The 19,577-nt window shown below is 36.1% G+C and overlaps 2 protein-coding genes across 4 annotated transcripts in view; one reads left to right on the forward strand and one right to left on the reverse strand.

Annotated features, from left to right (window-relative positions):
* Window positions 1-1,307: 1,307 nt before the first annotated feature.
* LOC129360541 (copper transport protein ATOX1-like) lies at window positions 1,308-4,619 on the reverse strand. The gene is made up of 4 exons (XM_055030849.1): window positions 4,475-4,619; window positions 3,777-3,852; window positions 2,273-2,423; window positions 1,308-2,083 (listed from the first exon to the last, which is right to left on the reverse strand). Exons 1-3 carry the CDS (start codon window positions 4,478-4,480, stop codon window positions 2,299-2,301), a joined length of 207 nt encoding a protein of 68 aa, XP_054886824.1. The 5' UTR covers window positions 4,481-4,619; the 3' UTR covers window positions 1,308-2,083; window positions 2,273-2,298.
* LOC129360540 (proton-coupled amino acid transporter 1-like) overlaps window positions 3,848-19,577 on the forward strand; it is a 39,105-nt gene continuing 23,375 nt past the window's right edge. The window contains exons 1-9 of one of the 3 annotated variants that reach the window (XM_055030848.1): window positions 3,848-3,973; window positions 8,141-8,274; window positions 10,028-10,142; window positions 10,221-10,311; window positions 12,461-12,549; window positions 13,625-13,714; window positions 14,428-14,512; window positions 15,740-15,967; window positions 19,363-19,461. In XM_055030848.1, the coding sequence (XP_054886823.1) occupies window positions 8,238-8,274; window positions 10,028-10,142; window positions 10,221-10,311; window positions 12,461-12,549; window positions 13,625-13,714; window positions 14,428-14,512; window positions 15,740-15,967; window positions 19,363-19,461 (834 nt within the window). In that variant the 5' untranslated portion in view covers window positions 3,848-3,973; window positions 8,141-8,237. Of the gene's footprint in view, window positions 3,974-5,397; window positions 5,637-8,140; window positions 8,275-10,027; window positions 10,143-10,220; window positions 10,312-12,460; window positions 12,550-13,624; window positions 13,715-14,427; window positions 14,513-15,739; window positions 15,968-19,362; window positions 19,462-19,577 lie in introns of those variants that run through there. The other 2 variants (XM_055030845.1, XM_055030846.1) reach the window with 2 other exon arrangements.

Raw genomic sequence — 19,577 nt, forward strand, 5'->3', positions numbered from 1 at the left:
TTCCACATCACAACCATAAACTTAAATGAACCTCATAGAAACCTCTGAACGAGGTCCTGATAAGCAATAGTAAGGCTTTCAATGAAAGAAACCAGTTAAAATAGTGAAAAAGAAGGAATTTCACCTCTACCATGTGCACACATGAAGAAATAAAACACACAAAAAATAAATTTTATTGCTTTTTTTAGGTTACACCCTCTAATCTGTTCTTTTCCTTGGCTGTCTGTGCAGACAGCTTGGTCATATATTTAAATAGCAGAACCAGGCAGTGCTGCACTTTATTTGGACTTCTGTTGAATTCTTTATTAATGCCGATGTTGTCTTTTTGTTGTTTTATAAGGCCTGGATCTGAATTTGATTGCCCCATTCGACATCATGGTTAGATCTTCTATACATCATTTAATGATGAGTGGCTCCCACTGAAAAAGGTGCTGTTCAAATTTTTCTATGTGATAAAATATTTCAAGCTTTGTAGTGGGAGCTAAACTATTGTCTGGTTTATTTTTTAAATTTAGGACACTGTATCTCCCACATATAAACTTCCGTATTAATGTGATATATTCAGACATTAGCTTAGAGGTGTTAAATAATGCAGCTTATCTTGGAAGAATCAAGTTGATAACATGTTTTACAGGATTTTACCTCAGACATGTTTTATGAATTTGGCAAACTGCTGGATTGATTTATATGGAAAACTGGTTTAAAAAAATCCCTCTGCAACCAATTTCAGTCCACTTCAGAAAAACTCAAAACATCTTAAGTGTGAGGCATTCTTTCATTAAAACATTTCTCACACGCATATTTGTCCCGCAGCGCCTCCTGGTGGTTGAAATGTGGATTCAAGCTGACACATTAGACGTCTCCTAAAGGTTGAGCTGGTTAGTAGAAGTTGAAGTTCAGCTCATGTAGAAATATGACCATCATCAGCAGCCAATAAATGCAAATTGAGATGAATAACTAATTCACTGGCTTCTGAGTTTAGTCGCATTGAACCTTTATCTCTAATAACTGCATTTACCTATTTCCTCTTTTTTGTATTCACATTGCGACCAACAGTGACTAACACAATCCACAAAAAGTGGATCTAGTTTGTAGCCTTGTGGTCTTGTTGCTCATTTCACAACATTTTAACAAGAAACATGACACCTAAGTATGGTCAGTGCAAACATAATTTAAAAAAATGATCAAATTAAAACAAGACAAACTGGATGTGAATGGTAAAATGTCTGTCCTGAAAAAGCCTAAGACACCTGCGTTCACTCCAAGAGTAGTGGTTAGCATAGATCTAATAAAATATGGGCAGAGGCTTGACACATAATTGATTTTATTTCCATTGTGCATGAATAAGACATTCTGAAAATCAAATTTATTTGTCTCCCACTTCAGAAGTGGTAACATAAACACAGATACAAAGATGCCTGTTAGCGAATCTACATAACTATAATTTATACGATGCCTGATGATTTGTAGTGTAAAAAAGTGGAAGTCCTTAAATGGCAAAAACATGGTTATCGTTCCTCTCCAATTACAACTATAGATATTATCCACGAAGCGGTGTCGGATAACATTTGCTGTCAATAATACTGAGTCAATGTAAAAGCAAAAGGACCAACAGTTCATTTTATTTGAAACGGATACAGGGAATGTTCTTGAACTGCTCTGAAGGAAGACTATCCGGATCATTTTGCAAGTTTAAGAGGATGTTCACCACAAACAGCAACAGACATTCTTTAAGCTTCAACTGAAAGTCCTCTAAACTGCAAAGCAGAAATTATAGCAAATTGGACAAAGAACCGGATTTCAAATACTAAATTTTATACCACCACAAAAAAATAATCTATCAATCCAGGATAGAAATTAGAAGTTTTTTTTTTCTTTTTTCCAAACCTAAATGCATGACGACATCCTCCACTAAGAGCTATTTGTAAATTGTCATCTTGAAACGAGGGGGGCTCAATCTGAGGGAGTTTGCCTCCCAGGTCTTTTCAAAACACGTGGGTTGATGAGGCGCGGCACTTTTGGGGTCTCCTGGTAATAGATTTCAAGTGTAGCTTAAGTCTTGATTTTATAGCAGCAGGGTTTTCTAAAACAAAAACATAATGTAACATTTCACTTGTAAGTAATATTACAGTTTAAACAGTTTCAGAAACATTAAATGTATGCAGATTTTTTGCAGACTATGTTTTAATCCACAAAGCCATCAAGAAAAAGCTAACGGTCTATACAGCAATCATTAACATGGACTTTAACTCTATTGTCAGCATAGTGTCACCTGTTAAACATATGAAGCAGACTCCTTCATTTAGTGCCATTGTACTTGACTTCCTTTCCACATTTCTTCAGCGTCTCCATGAGAACATCCACATCCTTGTCTGACTCGATCCAAACCAGCTTCTTGGGCAGGTCGATCTCAAACTTCACATCTGAGAGGCGAAAACAGAAGTAGAAACCTTGTTCAATCAACTGACTGGAAACAAACAGATATTCCTCTTTATATCTGCTTCTCTTTCTAATATGAATGAAAGATTTTTCAGCTCTCTTTGACCTGACTGTGAAGGAGGATTTGAAGAATAGATTTTCTTTATCTTGTTGAAAAATCGAAGCTTAAGAATGTGGGACTAGAACAAAATTGAAAACGGGAACTGAAATTTGGCTTCAAAACAATTTAATGACCAAGTCAAATAAAAGTGAAACAAACAAGCTGTTCAGCATCAGGTGACCGAGCGGCTGAGTCAACACTCGGAGCAAAGAAGTCACGAGTGGAAGCAATACAAGCTCCTGTAAGCATTTCTTGATCGGTTAAGGACCCATTTGCATTGATATGAATTACCTTCTCACAACTCAAATTAGGACTTGTTTGCACAGAACTGTAAGTTTGTCATAAAACTAAATATAATTCAACATATTGACATATGATGCTTTTAAAATGTACTTTACCAGGGTAATGCCTGAATTTACCAAATGTGGCACAAAAAAATAGTTTTGCTATTCTAAGAATTATTCACAACAATGGATGTTTTACCATTTTATTGCTTTTACAAATCTGTCATGATCAGTAAAATATGGCTTTTATGACAAAAAAATTCTTACAAAAAAAAATCCAGTGTAATGACAAAGTGAAAATTAATTTGTACAAAATAAATAAGAAAATATAAGTTACATAGAGTAAAAGGGGAACAACTTTCAATGAATCTTTAATATTGCTATGAAGGAACTTTGGCACAATCTGGTCTGCAGAATCATTCTTAATCGGAGAGTTTTCAAGCATGAATGGCTTGTGATTAATGCTACAATGTTTAATTAAGATTTAAGTCCAGACTTTGATTAGGCCACTCGAAAACTACAATGGCTTTCATCCATTCTGAAGGGGGCATTTCACTGTGTTTTGGAACATTGTCATCCTGCATAACCATTGTAATTATATTTTCACATAAAGTCAATCATAGAACATATCCCTAAAACTTTCCTCTCTAAAGTGTTAGGGACTTTAGAGATGTCTGTTTAGATGTACTGCTTTGTCATTTCTCTGTCTTTTTTTGTCTCTTCTTCGATTGTAACCAGTTATGTGTCATTTTATATTATCAGGTTTTTTTTTTCCTTTTCATCTCCTGTAAAACATAAACCTCTTTCACAGCATTTTTAACATTGATATTATTTGTAAACATGTGTGTTTTGTGCAGTGAATGAGTACCAAAAAACAATCAGCTATGCCAGTGCTTCCAGTGAAACCAGAAATGCAAGTGGAACAGAAGATGAAAGAGACGTCACAGTTTTACCTCCAAGCTTGTTGAGGATTCTAGTAACAGCTCCAGAGCACCCTTCACAGGTCATCGCCACCTCAAACTCATGCTTCTGTGAGACAGAGAATTTATTTAGCTGTAAATTTAGAATTTCATGATGAATAGAAAACTTCTGCAACGGTCTGAGATAAATATTCTAAAATGATTGAAATGTAGCAATTTTCAGCAAGAGGGTAAGAAAATTTCTTTTGAAGTACAACTGAATTTCTGGATTATATTGACTCTTTGATATTGTTCTAATTTGTTGAGAAGTACACTTGTGGTTCTTTAAAAACAGGTTAATGATTAATTGAAAGTCTGGTGTGGAAGTTAAAGTAAAAAAAAAGTTACCATTGTGGCTAATATGTGCATTTTATTTTAGAAGAAAGAAAAGCAAAACTGATCTGACGTCAAAATCGGACATTCCTGAAGCAAATGTTTTCAAGCATACTGGTCCCTCCAGACATGAAAATATTTACAGCAAAATCCAAAAATTCCTAGTCGTTATAACAGCTCTGATGACGGCAAATTCTTATAATTTATGCTAAACGAACTGGCTTTTTAATGGTTGTTACATAACCCGTGACTAATAAACGGTCCAGCTGCGGGAAGTATTAGTTTGTTGAAAACATTTGGCACATACTAAAGCTAAAACACATCCAGGAACAAGCTGAAATTACTTAAAAATAACTCACAGTCATATTGTCAGTGATGTGTCGCACTTAGCGAGCTGACCAACTCCGGGATTTTGATTTTTATCAACTTGGAAATGTCGCCAAATACTACAGAAACCTAACAAACGGAGGCTACCTGCCTGATTGACCACTTAAAAGCTAAGGATAGCAGCATAACAGGATATCCGGTTTTGAAAGGGTGTAAAGTAATAAAAGACAATGTACTGCGAAAGATTTTGGTTTGCTTATAAAAAAAAATAAATGTTTATTGGTATAATACGAGTTGGCATATGAAGTTCAAGCAAAACATCCTAAATTAAATAAAACAACATCACGTAAAGCTACACACTTCCGGTTTGCCACGTTTACATTTTATTTTGAAAACCTTGACGGAAACCATTCAGCTACGTAAAAAAAATAAATGTGTGTCCAACATTTTTGACCAAAATCGTAAAAGCTTGTATCAGGGTCTTAAACTAGCATCTCTTTTAGGCATTTTGGGTTCATGGGTCGCCCGAAAATGTTTTTTAAATTCTCACTGACCATATCATCCTAACCATAGACATACCGTGTCTCTTTTGTTTTTCCAAAATAAAAGCTTTTTAAATGACATGGCAATAAAATTAAAAAACTATTATTATTATTATTATTATTATTATTATTATTATTATTATTATTATTATTATTATTATTATTATCCATCCCACTGTACCCGGTTCTCCCTCCCTTCAGCGGTCAAAACCAGGAACTTCTTGTTGTCTTTTTTTTCTTTTATTGAAATCGCATACCTTTGCAAAAACCAACTAACCAAACAAACACAAAACAAAATAATGCAGTGCAAACTCTGCAACATTTATTTAGCAAGTTGTGCCAAAATCTGCTAATATTATAGGTATAATTTTCGCTTCCCTCACATGCATGCCTGATAAGAACCCGTCCTTCGAGTTTCCTACTCTATAGCAACAGAACGTCAAACGTAGATGGTTGCGTCCGCCCGGGACTCGTATCATGTGACCTCACGGCTGTTTGCTGAACAGAACCGACTTTAAGTCTGAATCTGTGTGCAGCACCTCGGCCAGCGCTCTTTTTCAGCAGTGATATGAGGACCTGCGGTCAGTCAGGTCATCCAGATAAAGGCTGAAGCAGGAAAGCAGAGGGACGGAGGCCGAGATATACCATTAAGGTACGCTGGTGTGTTATGATGACCCGAGCTGCTGTTTACCGACACAAAGATGGCATCGAAACCTTCAGCTAATGTTGGCTAACGCGATCTGGTTGCGGTACACCAGTTTAGTCCCTCTTTACTCTTCCTTCTTGATATTTTATTAAGTGACAACATCAGAAGCTGGTAATTCGGTGTATCTTATATTTGAGTGTACATCCCACCCTGGGGACTTCCGGGCTTTGTATCATCCCGGTACCTTTAGCCCGGGGCAGTTCGTTATCTGAAACACGATTCACCTGCTGGTTCTCCCGGTTATCAGCTTCATGTCCGCTTTGACAACCTGCACGTCTTCCTGGCCAAAGATTACCGGCAATATTGATAGGATTACCGTGTTAATCTGCATACGGTCTGCAGCTTGTGTGTCTGCTTGCTCTCATGAAAGGAGAACCACTCTCACTGGAAATGAAGTCTTACAGTTGAACAAAGTTGCTGTGGTTTGGCCGCACCCTAGTCTGACAGGGAGTTTTGTGTTTTAAGATTGGGATGTAGCTTCTCTTTTTTGGGATTTGTTGACAGATGAGTGTTTTCACCCCTGTAGCGCGGATTTAATTGTTGCACACAGCAATTAGCGCAAGGTACGTGCGTTGTCATGATGCGGTGCGACTTTCTGAAAGCAGGATGATCTTCAATGAAAATAAGACTGTCATGGAAAATGTTAACATGAAAATCTAAATGTCCAACATGATTATTATAAAATAAAAAAACGGCAATTCATATTCTTAGACACTTTAACATTGATGATTTCATCCATTTTATAATTGTTTATACCATTTAGTCATTTCTATTTTCATTCTAACCAAAAAATTTAGGATAAGTAGTCTGCTAAGTAGCAGAGATACTGCGTGTAACTTCCCAAATTTAACTCTTTTAAGCCAGAACTAAAATTGTTATTGCAATCAGGAACAAGCAATATTGTAGGGGTTTGAAACTGCTACTTTTTAAAATTTCAGCATATTGTTTGTGAAGAGAAATGCTTACATCAATAAAAGATAAGAAATAGATTTGTTTTATCATCCACTAACGATCTGGTGGTATTTTCCCTGTAACCTGGGTTATGGACTCCTAAAATCAGTAAAATTATTTAAAAATAAAAAAGGGTTTAATGCTACATTTCTGTCTCCCTGGAATTATTCATTTTATTTTTATTTCGCGCAGGATTGTTTTCATTCATTCTGTCATGCACACACAGACTCGACAGCTACTATCCTGCAACTTTAGCTGCATCTCATTTCCAGCACAACTGAATGATGGCTGAATTCCCTCACCAGTATGTTCTTCACCTCTTTTAACCAGCCATTCATTTAATGTGTGTGTAGAGGAAAGAATGCATGTAAAAGTTGGAGTGCAGTTGCACTTAAGAACTCGTTAGACTTTAGCTTAGAAAATGCTGTTTTGTTACACAAGAAGTTGTGGTTTAAAAATTCCTGTTTGTTCCTGATTTCTTAACGGTTTTGCTCACTAAATATGCAAACAGGTTGTTTCCTAAACCTTTTGACTTTTGTCTTTTTTGCAGCTAAAAACAGACAGGTGCACAGCGAAATCTTCAAACAAAGTCCTGTTTAATTACACAGCAGATGCCAAACAGGATTTGTTTGAACTTCCATCCATTGTGCTCGTCTTGCATAACATCTGGGTTTCTTTGGCCTTGATGCTCCCTGATAGTGATGGCAGGAGCCTTAAAGATGGGAGAGGCACTTGGAGATTAGCGCTCTATTTCAGTGGATCAGATAAAGTTAAATGCAATTGGTGCCTGGTAGGAGAGTATTTTTCTTTGCTATTTGGGCCAAAATAGCAAAATGTGAGAAATATTAGACCTACTTGAACAGGTGTAAGCTTTGTTTCCATTAAAAAAATAAATAAAGGTTTGCATAAAATCTACTAAAACACACAGAATATGTGTATTTTCATTGTGCTTTGATGACTGGAAAAGTGCAGGTTATTTTGATTTTACCTACAGATGAAAAATAATTAAAATTTAGTACAACAGTGGAATTTTTAAAGCACTTCTTCTTTTTTTTTCTATTTATCATGTTCTGTTTACATATATTGAGTCTGTTCTGTTCCAGACTCATTTCGTTCAGTCATCAAGTTTTTTTCTCCACAGAAATATTTAGATATAGATTAAGGACAGTCATGGCCAGTTCTAGTGCTGAGCTCAGCATTCTGATGACAACAGTTCAGGCATAAAGAATCATGTGAGGTCCACGCTCACTTTCTGTTTACATGTTCAGTTCTGACAGGAAGAAGTCAACAAATTGTCAGAAACTTTGTTGTAATTGTTAAGAAGTTCTTTTAATTCAAAGTTCATAATCTTAGAGTTTTTTAGACTTTTGAAAAGTAGGACTTTTATATTTTTTAAGCTGTAGTTAATAATGCAACATTTTACACAATCTGCCTTTGCGCTGGAACTTCTTTGTGTTTTGCTGGAGTTGCTGCAGCTAACAGCATATTTTCACATTTAGAAGCTGTCGATGCTGAGCCGTTTGTCTTTGCTGCATTGGGATTCGTGAGGCTGGGAGAAACAACACCCGTGCACCCGCGAGCGCCACCCGGCCCACCATGATGGCATCCAGCGACGTGGATGGCAGAGCAGACGGTAGGAAATATGTAATCAATATCATAAAACTCGGAAGGTAAAATATTCTTTTTGTTGTTGCAGTATGAGACTTGGTTGCAGACGGATTACATGTAATCCTATTGAATCATCAAAGCAGCTTTCGTTTCATTTATGAGATCGGTCTGATGGCCTGGCTGGCTTGTATGTTCTTTGGCAAGAGGTCACAAACATTTGTTTCGTTATTACTTGTGTATCTCAGTGAATTATAATATCTTCAATAAGATAATTGATTTAATAAACTAAAGTTTTTAGCATATTGTGCTACAATAAAATATCGGGATAAAATTCTAAGTCCAAGTCGCTCACCCATTTTACCGTACCTTTTCCTTCCACTTAACCTTTCTTGAATATACTGTGACACAGCACTTTGAGAACAGACATCTCCTTTAGCAACAACATTTTGTGGTTTAGCAATGTGTGAAGGGTGTTGGTGAGTGTCTGTCGAACTGTCTCGTTATTACTCTTCCTCATCACATAACATTTTTGTATTAAATACTCTTTTTAATGCTTCAATGTGATGAATACAAATATTCTGAATTTTAGCTTGTTATTACCAAAGAGAATGACAGAAACAAATGGAGCATTTTAGGTTTGCATGTTTATTAATGATCAAAGACTCAGCATCTAGTCAGTGTTGCTGATTAAATCTGTCAGTTAAACATATCTTACTTTGCTGTTCTGGCGTAAGTTACATGAGACAACAGTTTGATAGCGAAGTTAGGCCTACAATGTTTTTAGTAGGGCGCCTCCAAAAAGAATCTTTCTTTTCATTCTATATACATTTAACTCAAAACTTTTTGAGAAAATATGCAACTTTTGATCTTGACGCAAATTTTATCCACCGTCTTTTGTAAGGCAGTAAACTTAATTTACTCATTTCAAACCACTGAGTGTTTTTGTTGTGCCAGAGTCACGAGCATCAACAGTGCTGTCTTAATAAAAAAGGTTTCTGACCGGTTGGATGTTTTAAAGATGGGCCTCCCTTTCATTTTAAAGTCCTACTTCACACTGCGATGAAGCATTCTTTGTTCCATTGTAGCTAATGAACTGTGCTGATTTTCTGGAGTCTGGCTGCTGCTGTGGTGATCTGTTGGTGTTTTTATTAAAAATATGCCAGCAGGCATGCATCAGTCTGCAGCTGCAGCTTCTTATCATTGTTCATTTTCATCCCAACTAAAAAGGTCTTCTGTTCCTTTTTCATTAGAGTCAGCTGCCTCCAAAAGGCCTGGAATCTCTGCATTAAACTGGTTTCTGATAAAGTCATGAGGTTTCAGTTTATCTATTTTTATGAGCACTGACCTCAGTGCACACTTGATATCAAACAAATGAGGTGATAAACTTTCAGCAGAATGAATGTATCTGTATTTCCTTCCCTTTGCATGTTCAGTGTCTAAAAGTATCTTCAGTTTTGAATTAAACTTTGTGTGGTATCTCTTGCGAACCCTTAATAGAATGAGTTATTTCCTCTAAATAGGTTTGACACATGACTTTTCTAATATGAAAGTTGTTTGTGGTAAACCTGCTTATGCTTCAAGCAAGAACTCGACGCAGTTGTATGTAAAGATGTGAAGAAACATGGAATATAATTCTGTTAAAGATTTGTGCAAAAGTTTACATACTCCCCATTATTGTCATGAATGTATACAATAGCGTTACATGCTGTTGACTTTACAAAAGTTCTAATTGTCTTCTGTAAATGTCTTTCTCTTTACTTGTTATCACTGTATGGCAGGGTCTCTCCTCTCTGATCAAAACCCATCAGAACTGGACGCTTTGTGTCCGTCTCCTCCTGGACCATCCAGACCGCAGAGAAACTATGAGCGGATTGGGGGAAGAACAGGAACCTCGTGAGTGAAATACCTTCAAACAGTTCACTAAGACCTGTCAGAACAGCTTCTAAACTATTTTATTCTGCCATTTTTCAGTTTCTGTCAGACTCTGATCCACCTTCTGAAGGGGAACATCGGTACTGGTCTGCTGGGGCTGCCTCTGGCCGTGAAAAACGCTGGACTGGTGGTAAGCACAACGATGCTATTGTCCAATTATTCCAGATAAAACCAGAGGCCTGGCCTTTAAAAATTTGATTCTGCTTACGTCCCTTTCAGCTGGATGAAAGACAGAGACACAGCAGCACTTTGCAGACTTTCAGAGGGACCTGTTATCAAAACAAAAAAAACATCTGCAAGTTACAAATTGTGGTCGATGTAATAAGAAATCTTGCTTGTGCAACAAGTAAAGAGAAATCTATTTGCATGTTGTTCTGAAGAATATGAGTCACTTCTTATATCAAGATAATCAAGACAACAGTTTTCAGTTTTGTCCTTATAAGGTCGAACTGGTTGCCAATCAGTTGATTCATAGTTTGCTCAATAAACTGTAAAAAAATACCAAAATATCTGTTTTATAGCTATTAAATTTCTAATAATCAAAAGGAATCACCATACTGTTGTGAAAGAGGGGATTCGTTTTCTCTTTAAAATATAATCTCTCAGTTCAACACAGGATCTTGTTTTAATTTACAGAGATTAAATTAGAACATCATGTCTTTATTGTTGGGAGTTTAGTACCAGTCATTGCATTCATTTATGTATTTTTGTACAAATTATTAGAGACTGGTATTATACAGACTTTTTTTGTGCTTCAAGCATGTTAGCTCTGGGGATAAAATGTTCTTGGCATATGTCCTGCTTCTTCAGAAAAACAAGAGAAGAGTCTCATTCTCTTCACCTGTCAGAAGTTATAACGCTGTTTTCTCCTGGTGGTCTTTGGTCACATAAGTTGTTTTAATATGGGTAAACGCTAACTGTATTATTTTATACCATTAACTTTATCTGTTTTGGTTGTCAGAACAGCACATTTTTCATATCAGAGCTTTGTGTTTCAAAGCGCTATGAGCTACTTTTATTGGGTCCTGAAACATCATTGTCACAATGCTTCAGGAAAGAAACTAATGCACACACTCCTAATCCGTCCTGTGCTAATGGATCATTTTAAAGAATTGTATGCCTGCTGCAAAACTCTGGCTCCTAGGAAAAATATTGCAGCTCTTTTTCTCTTTTCCTACAATAAGTGGTTGAAAAAAGGTTTTTACAATTGAAACTTGTTCAGACACATAGTACACTGAACTAAGTTTCTTAATTAGGACACTGGAGTTAAGATCCCAGAGCACATTGACTCTACCCTTCAATCATCTCATTTGTATGCCTCTAAGCACAACAGTGTGTGCAAGTGGCTTCCTTGTTAAAATAAACCACGCCTAAACTTCTCCTGTTCTGGCTTTGTTGAAGATGAGACGAGGCTGAACAGGACTGATGATTCAGCGCTTTCAAGACTGTTGAATTCCTGTCTGCATCTTGAGAACATGAGCTTTTGAAGTACTGAATGGTTTCCACATAGGCTTTGCTTAATGTTAGGTTTTGTTTAGAGTTTAGATATACACATTTGAGTTTGTGTTTGCAGTTTGTGATACAGTTAAGTATCACTTAACTTGCAGCAAAGACCTACTTGCCTACTTGCAGCATGCCTACTTGCTTCAAACAAGGCCCAACAAGTCTCTACAAGAATCCTAGCCTGGGTTCTTTTTGCATGGAGTTTGCATGTTCGCAATATACATTGGTGGATTGTCTCCATGTCCAAACACATTACTATTAGCTGAATTTGTTATTTGGTTATTTATTAAATAATACTTGTTAGTAAATTCATTTATTTATTTTTTAAGGCCTTAAAATATCTTAAATTCATTTAAAAAGATAAGTTGGCCTTTAATTAATCAATTATTGGTCCTACATTTTGTTTTGACAGAACTATTTAATCTTGTGTATTCTGTGTTTTTTTTTGGGTTTTTTTTCTCGCTGGACTTTTCTGTCAGTCGAAAGTTTGAGTCGCACTCCGGCATCATCATTTCATTCTGTGACTCCAAACTCACTGCTGACATATCCTTTCTAGATTGCTAGAAAAAACTAGCTAGGTAGTTCACTTTTTTGCATCCATCAGGGATAAGTGTAAATCTATTGGCAGTTAGCTAGATAATGCTTAAACATTTCTGTGGAGATATAGATTTTAAATTCCTTTAATAGTGATCTTAAAATGTCTTAAATTTGAATTGGTGAAACCTGCAGAAACCCTGGTTATTATTATTTATCTAGCTCGGTCTTCTTGTTTCCAGCTTGGACCAATCAGTCTCCTGGTTATGGGAATCATCGCAGTCCACTGCATGAAGCTCCTAGTGAAATGTTCCCACCACCTCAGTGCAAAGTAAGTAGAAAATATATTTCAGCTGCAAGTTAAAAGTCAGATACTGGCATTTAAAGTGGGCTCACGTTAAACATTTGCTTGTGTCAGGTTTTCCACAAGAGGGTGGAGATCAGGCGCAATTTAATGCAATTAATTTAACCCCATAAGTGATTCCACTTAATTAAATATGTGCACACTTTAAAATTATGTCTGGGTTCCATGCTCAACTCAGAGTGCAGCTTCTTTTCTCTGTTTAGATTGTGTTAATTTAACTTTCAGGTCACTGTAACTGAAACCTAAAGATGTATTTTCTCTCTGTATCAGTCGTTCAGTTCAGGAGACTTGTTTGGCTCATTGTGTGTTTTGCCAGCTCCTGTAGACAGATTACTTTCCACTAGGTCTCTATTTTCTGCTCAGTAATCAGGAGTCCTTTGGCAGCTCGTCGTGTGTGCTCTCACACTTTCGTCAACGCTGCCAGACAAACCCCAAACACCATGTTTACAGTGAATGTAATCAGCTCGACTAATCAGAAGCTGGGAGCTGTGCTGCTGGTGTTTTTAACATTCCCTGCCACTGAGCCCAAGTCCCTGGGGGTTCTGCATGTTAGTGAGCTGTTGTTGTGTCTTTACTAGTTTGCAAGCTGCAGCCCATGCGCCATGTGTCCACCTTTGCTGAGTTCGTATAAAGATCTCCTGTAGCTCTGCCACTTGAGTTAAAGGAGATTGACTGGATCAGAAGCGTGAATGAAGACAGTCTTCAAAGAAGTCTAATATGCTTCCGTATCAGTCTGAAATTGTACAACTATGTTTATGGAAACTTGACTCTTCTGATTTAATGCCTTGTCATCACTTCCTCTCATAGTAACAGAAGGGTCAGATCATTGCGAAACACTGCGTTGTATGACTAAATATTTACCTTTATATAGGTGGAAAAAGTATTGGTCCAGTGGTTTCCATTTCTTGGTTTATTGTTTCCTTCCAAGCCTTCATTTAAAGCTGTGCTGTATTTTTGTGTTTATTTCCTGCCAATTGTTCCATACTTCAGCAATTTCTTCATTTAGTTTTCACTTACTTGCTCTATTTGTTGTTTTCACTAGGATGAACCAGCCATCTATGACCTACGGAGAGGTGATGCAGTATGGGATGGAAAACATATCATGGCTGAGGAGGCATTCACGATGGGGAAGGTGAGAGGAAAAACAATCAGTTACAATGTTGATATCTTTACTCAAACCCAGGAATATCCCAGGCAAGGTTTTCCTAATAGACAAAAAAATAAATGTACTTTCTCATCAGAAAACATTGATTAAAATCAGTAAAAATTTGTAATAAAAAAAATGAAATAAGCAGATGTATGTTGAAAAGAAAGCACACACTCTTCTATTCCTTTCGAAAATCTAGGGTTTATTTGTCGGTGCAAAATAAAAATGGTTTGTTTTAGGCATAAACCTCAGGAGAATTACTAAGGTTTCATGGTATTTAAGTATAAAATTTGTAACAAAATGTTGAACATGATATAAATATAATTTTGATAATAATTCAATTGTTATTATTTAATTTATCAATACATGTTTTTACTGAAAACAGAAAAGAAATGGTAGTTCGTGCTGCTAGAAAAATTAGAATACCTTATTACACTGTTTATTATTTTTATTGTCTTCCATAGGTTTCAGTAAAATCTTATCTTGAAATTTATTTGTAGTTCTGAAGTGTTTTTGCAGACAAATATTGTAGTTATTTTCCTTGTGCTTAAGAGTGAAACAAATGTAAGAAACTAAATTTAGTTAGTCCAAGCAAAACAAAGATTATCTAAAGTTGTGAAAGCTTTAAACTTGGTAAATAACGGCTGTTAACAACTGACATCTGACTGTGTGCTCCTCCTCTGTGTCTTGTTTCTCAGTCGGACCGTGAACTTGTTCCTCATCATCACTCAGATTGGCTTCTGCTGCGTCTACTTCGTTTTCCTCAGTGACAACGTCAAGCAGGTCCCAACCGCTCACACACATACACACTTTCACATGCAGAACTGTCTCTCCTGCTGGTCCCACTTGAGAATACTTGAGGATAATATTTGTCCTGTCGGCATGACAGTTCAGGTCACCTTGTCTGCTGATATTAAACCAGCTGGACGACTGGATTAGAAAAAGCAGAAATGTAGACATACGGAGCTCGGTCTCTTTACTCAGATTCTCAACTTTAGGTTCTCTCAGATCAAACAAACACCTTTACTTAGAATTGAAGTTTACACAGTTTTGAAAGGATCTGTTTGCAGATCTTATCATTCAAAGATTATACAAGTTAGAAGAATCAGTACCAGTTATTGGTTTTGCCTTAACAGCAGGACGAGGTGGAAAAACCCAGGAAATGCTAGTTAAATTCCTCTTCAGGCTGCAAAGAATCTTCAGATTTCGCATTATAAAATAATAATAATTACAAATATCCTCAGACTCTCACTCATGTATGTAATATTTATCCCTTTAGCTTTAACAAAAAACCTTACATTGTCCTCGTCAGTAGAAAACATGATAGAACATCGTAATGTGTGCCCATTTTCCTGCTCATATGTTTAGATTTCATCCTGGCTGTTAAGGGATTAGCACTCAGTTGAGGAAAATCTGAATGTAATCAAGTAAACTTGTTCAAAGGTCTCAATGTTTGGTCTCCTTTTCTCAAAAGCATGTGATGAAATATGGTCTGGCCGCCGTGACGTCACAGGAATGAGTTCACCTTTGACTTCTGAACTTTTCACTACAAATCAAATCTTTGTCTGGAATTTTTTAACAGCCTTTAGAAATCAATGCTTGATCATTTTGTTTGCCTTAACATCTTTAGGAACTAGTGAAAAATGCTTCAGTATGATAACCACTAACGTTTCTGATGAAGAAGCATGGTGTTTAATTATTGTTGTGCATCGTCTCACCACTAGAGGGTAGCATCCTTTCGTTAATTGTATGAGCAAGCTACCAGTCTTGGAAGACATACAATGCAGTTTATATTTTTAGATTATATTTGGATTGGACTGCCAAAGTGTTATTCATCAATAGTTCTTCAGGCTTTGTAGTTTTTCTTTGGGCCTTTTTTCCCCCCCTCTATTTCTTTGGGAGAAAAGTACAATTGTTTGTTCCTGCTTTAACATGGTTGTGCTTTTTGACTTGTTTCTGTATAGCATTTCTATGACTTGTTTTTGAATCACTTTGTGTTTTGTTTTCCAGGTTGTGGAAGCAGCCAATGCCACCACCTTCAGCTGCCAGGTGAACCACACCAACCAGACGGATGTCCTGGTTCCCAGTTTCGACTCCCGGATCTACATGCTCTTCTTCCTGCCCTTCTTCATCCTCCTGGTTTTCACCCCCAATCTGAAGTTCTTGGCTCCCCTTTCTCTCATTGCAAACCTGGTCATGACCCTGAGTCTGGCTCTGATCTATATCTACTCCCTCATGGTAACCACCTCATTTATCTTTTATTTCCCGTTCTGATTCATGCAATCTTTACTGGGTTCTGTTTACACATGTGGAAGACAAACAAATCAATATTAGTTTCAAACGGCATGTGGCAGAAAATGCTCACACTGACTCATCTGTGCAGGCGGTGCAGTTGCGTCGCCGCTGTTAACGCAGATTGTCAGGAGATGCCAGGATTTGCATAGCTTGGCCTCATTTTGGGTTCTGATATATTCATTCCCTCGAGTCATGAGGATCAGTGGAGGTTCTGCTAGAAGATAAATCCTTTCAGGACTCTCACAGGACACAGACATCCTCCATCCATCTGCTCCAGAATGGACTTGATTGGGTCCATTTAGATTTAAATAACTGGTCTTAAAATAACAGCTGTAGATTAAACTAATTCATGATATAATACAATTTGTCCTCGAAGAGCTTTTTAGCCCAAAAAGAAGAAAAATTCAAAGGATTATTTTAAATAAAATGTTTTGAGTTTCCTCTCAATTTTCCCTTTACTGTAGGAGACCGGATGCTAAAAATTTTAATTTTTTAAATGTTTTCTTTTCATAAAAGGCACCAAAACTGAATATTTCCATTTTTCCCTGACCACACAAACTTAAAAAAATTTAGAAAAGGTTATGGACATAAGCTGCAAACAAGTGGGTTTTAAACCTTTTATTTTCTGTTTGATTCAAGCTTTACTTTCCTTTAACCCTCCACCATATATTTTCTTTTATGATCATATTAGTAAAATTATTAAAAAGGTTAAAAGGTCTGTAGAAATCTGGATAATTCAGTAAATGCCTTTGGACAAACTTTAATTTATCATTTATTTGTTTTTAGATTAAAAGGCATTCCATGCAGGAATATAGTTTATTCATTCTTCATAATCAGATTGACGTCCTGATTTAAACTTTATTTTAAAACTGAAGCGCAGAATCAAAAAATGTCATGCTAAGAAACATGAGGCAACAATTTCAGCAGCTTTGTGTAGATGCGTTTTCTAAAGCTGATTTGCAGCATGATTATGGAGGAAATATGCCTGTTTATTGTTCCTCCTTGTCAATTAAATCATCATTTTACTTTTGCAGATTTAAAAAAAACCCCTCAGATCTAAGCTAATTTAGAGAATCTGAAAATATTCCCACATGATGAGAAGAATGTTTTACTCCATTATAAGGCAAACTGATGTGCTCTAATCACAGAAATTAAATGTTATTCTTTTATCCTCTTTCTGCAAATGTTTTTTTTCAGTGAAGTCGCAGGAAAGTATTGACTGCTGCTTTGACATTTTGTTCAGTTTTGTTTTTATTCTTATTCTGAAGGTCTCAAAATAATCTAAATCTCTCAGCTGCTCATGTTATGTTTATTTACTTAAAACTATTCTCTGTTTATTACCCCCCCGCCCTCAAATCTGGATCAACCATTTAACCAACATTAAAACGTTCCTGTTTCTGAAAGCTTTCAGTTTCATTCAAATGAAACCCAACAACCTAATTTTCTTTTGGAAACAGCCATAAAGTAAATATTGTAGGTGGTTTAATATCTTGATTCAAGATATATCCAGATCAATGAGAATGTCATTAAGTTTGTCGTTGTAGGGGAACGTAGATTTTTTTTCCACTCTGCTGCTGCCGATGCAATAGTATTCTGATAATATGACTCATCTTTTAGCCTATAGGAACAAAAGATCAATATTTTTGTGATTACATTAGAATCAATACTTCAGCTTGAACTTTTGTTCATGAAACTTTCCATCCGAACACAATAAACTCCCAGTTTTCCGTCTCTCCTCTCTGTCAGTGGTTGCTAGGCCAATTGGATTTTGAGCTTTTTTTGAATAACAGAACAACCGGTGAAGACAAGAGTCTCCAGATTACATGTTTCCTGGCCTTCGACCATTTCATCATCCTGCTTCTGTGCTTTGCAGATATATAGCACTCGTGTTCGCCGAGGAATGGCCTTGGCTTGAAACGAAGCAATTTCTTGCATCAGAAACCTCACAAAGATTTGGGACTGAGATATGTGACCCATAAGCTGGATCTGCATCAACAAAGTTCAGCACACTTGAAGGACACTGACTACAAGAAGTTTTACAATTACTTTCTCAGTTGCTGATTTTGACTTCTCTATAGTTCAAATTTGTTGACATGTCCTTGTCATACTGAAGAACCTTCCCTATTTTGTATTTAATGATGTAAATATGAAATGATAAATCAATGTTCATTCATTTGAGGAGTTTCAACCCAAGTGAGATCAGAGTTGCTGTATAATTGGAAAAGCTGATAATTGATAATGATTATCAATTAATCTATAGATTATTTTAACAATTCATCAATTAATGGGATAAAGAAATTTGCACATTCTGATTTTTATTTATTTTTATTCATGTAACCACTTAAATATAAAGATTAGAAATACATTAAAAGATACAAATAAATATTACATTTCAGTTTGAAAATGAAAATGTATTAGTTTTTTTGCCAGAAATGCAACAACATAGCATTACCTTAGTGTAGGTTTTATCATTCATAGTAAAAACAGCTAAAACCTGTGAAAATCAATTGATACATTGCACGGCTAATCTGCTGTCTAGTTTTTTTTTTTTTTTTTTTGCTTTGATTAACCGACTAATAATTGGATATCGAAAAGTGCATAATAGATTTTTATTAATACAGAATTTAAACTAGATGAAGCTAAAACTGTGGCACTTGAGATGTTCTGGGTAGAACATATTTATAGATAAATTATTATTTTTTTAATCTTAAATGCAAAATATATCGGGGTTTTTTTTGTTCAGTTTTATCTTAATTACTGCAAAATGTCTTTTGTGTTTATATATCATACAGTTGACAATTAATTGATTTCTAGTTTGATTACTTCAATAATCTGTTCATCATTATTAACCCGATTCTTCTTTCTGCCCTACTTTCAAAGCAAAATTGTCCTTCACTGACAGAGAACATGTTTAATAGGTAGTCATTCTCCCTGTTGACTTTTTTTTTCTTTAACAAGGAATAAGAGTTCCTCATATATTATCCAGATTTTTTTTCTTTTTTTTTTGCTGCTGATGAGAACAGAGCAGAGTAATTGTGTTAAATAATTGGTACAAGCAAAGGTAATTTGCAGGCTTCAGTCAGCAAATGAGTTCAGCTGTCATAAGGTGGGCGTCCTCCTTGCACAAGGTCTTATTTTAACGTGACTCAGTAATCTGCGGAGAGGACCCCTTGACTGCAGATTTGATTTGGGTAGATATAAAAAAAAGTTGTATGGTATTTGGCCATAATGAATCACTAATTAGCATTCAGAAAGCCTTTAAAGATGATATCAAATGTCCAGGCATGCCTGAAGTAAACCGTTAATATTTCTTTTCTTTTTTCTTTGTACCCTTACAGAACATCACGTTTCCTATTGATCTACCAAAGGTCGGCAGAGCCAAGGACTACCCTCTGTTTTTTGGGACGGCCATTTTTGCCTTCGAAGGGATCGGCGTGGTGAGTGACCAAGTCATGATGATAAAGTAAAAGAATGATTAAAAAATGCTTCAAATTTGTATCTGCTTCAGCTATTTAATGCAACCACATCTATTATTTATCTACAGTATCATCTG

This window comes from Poeciliopsis prolifica, unplaced genomic scaffold (assembly GCF_027474105.1).
Source record: "Poeciliopsis prolifica strain line A6 unplaced genomic scaffold, Auburn_PproV2 SCAFFOLD006, whole genome shotgun sequence".
Classification (NCBI taxonomy): domain Eukaryota; kingdom Metazoa; phylum Chordata; class Actinopteri; order Cyprinodontiformes; family Poeciliidae; genus Poeciliopsis; species Poeciliopsis prolifica.

Coding starts and splice junctions, on each gene's coding strand:
- LOC129360541 (XM_055030849.1), bottom strand. Junction 2,424..3,776: donor AATCCTCAACAAGCTTGGAG/GTAAAACTGTGA, acceptor TTCGCCTCTCAG/ATGTGAAGTTTGAGATCGAC.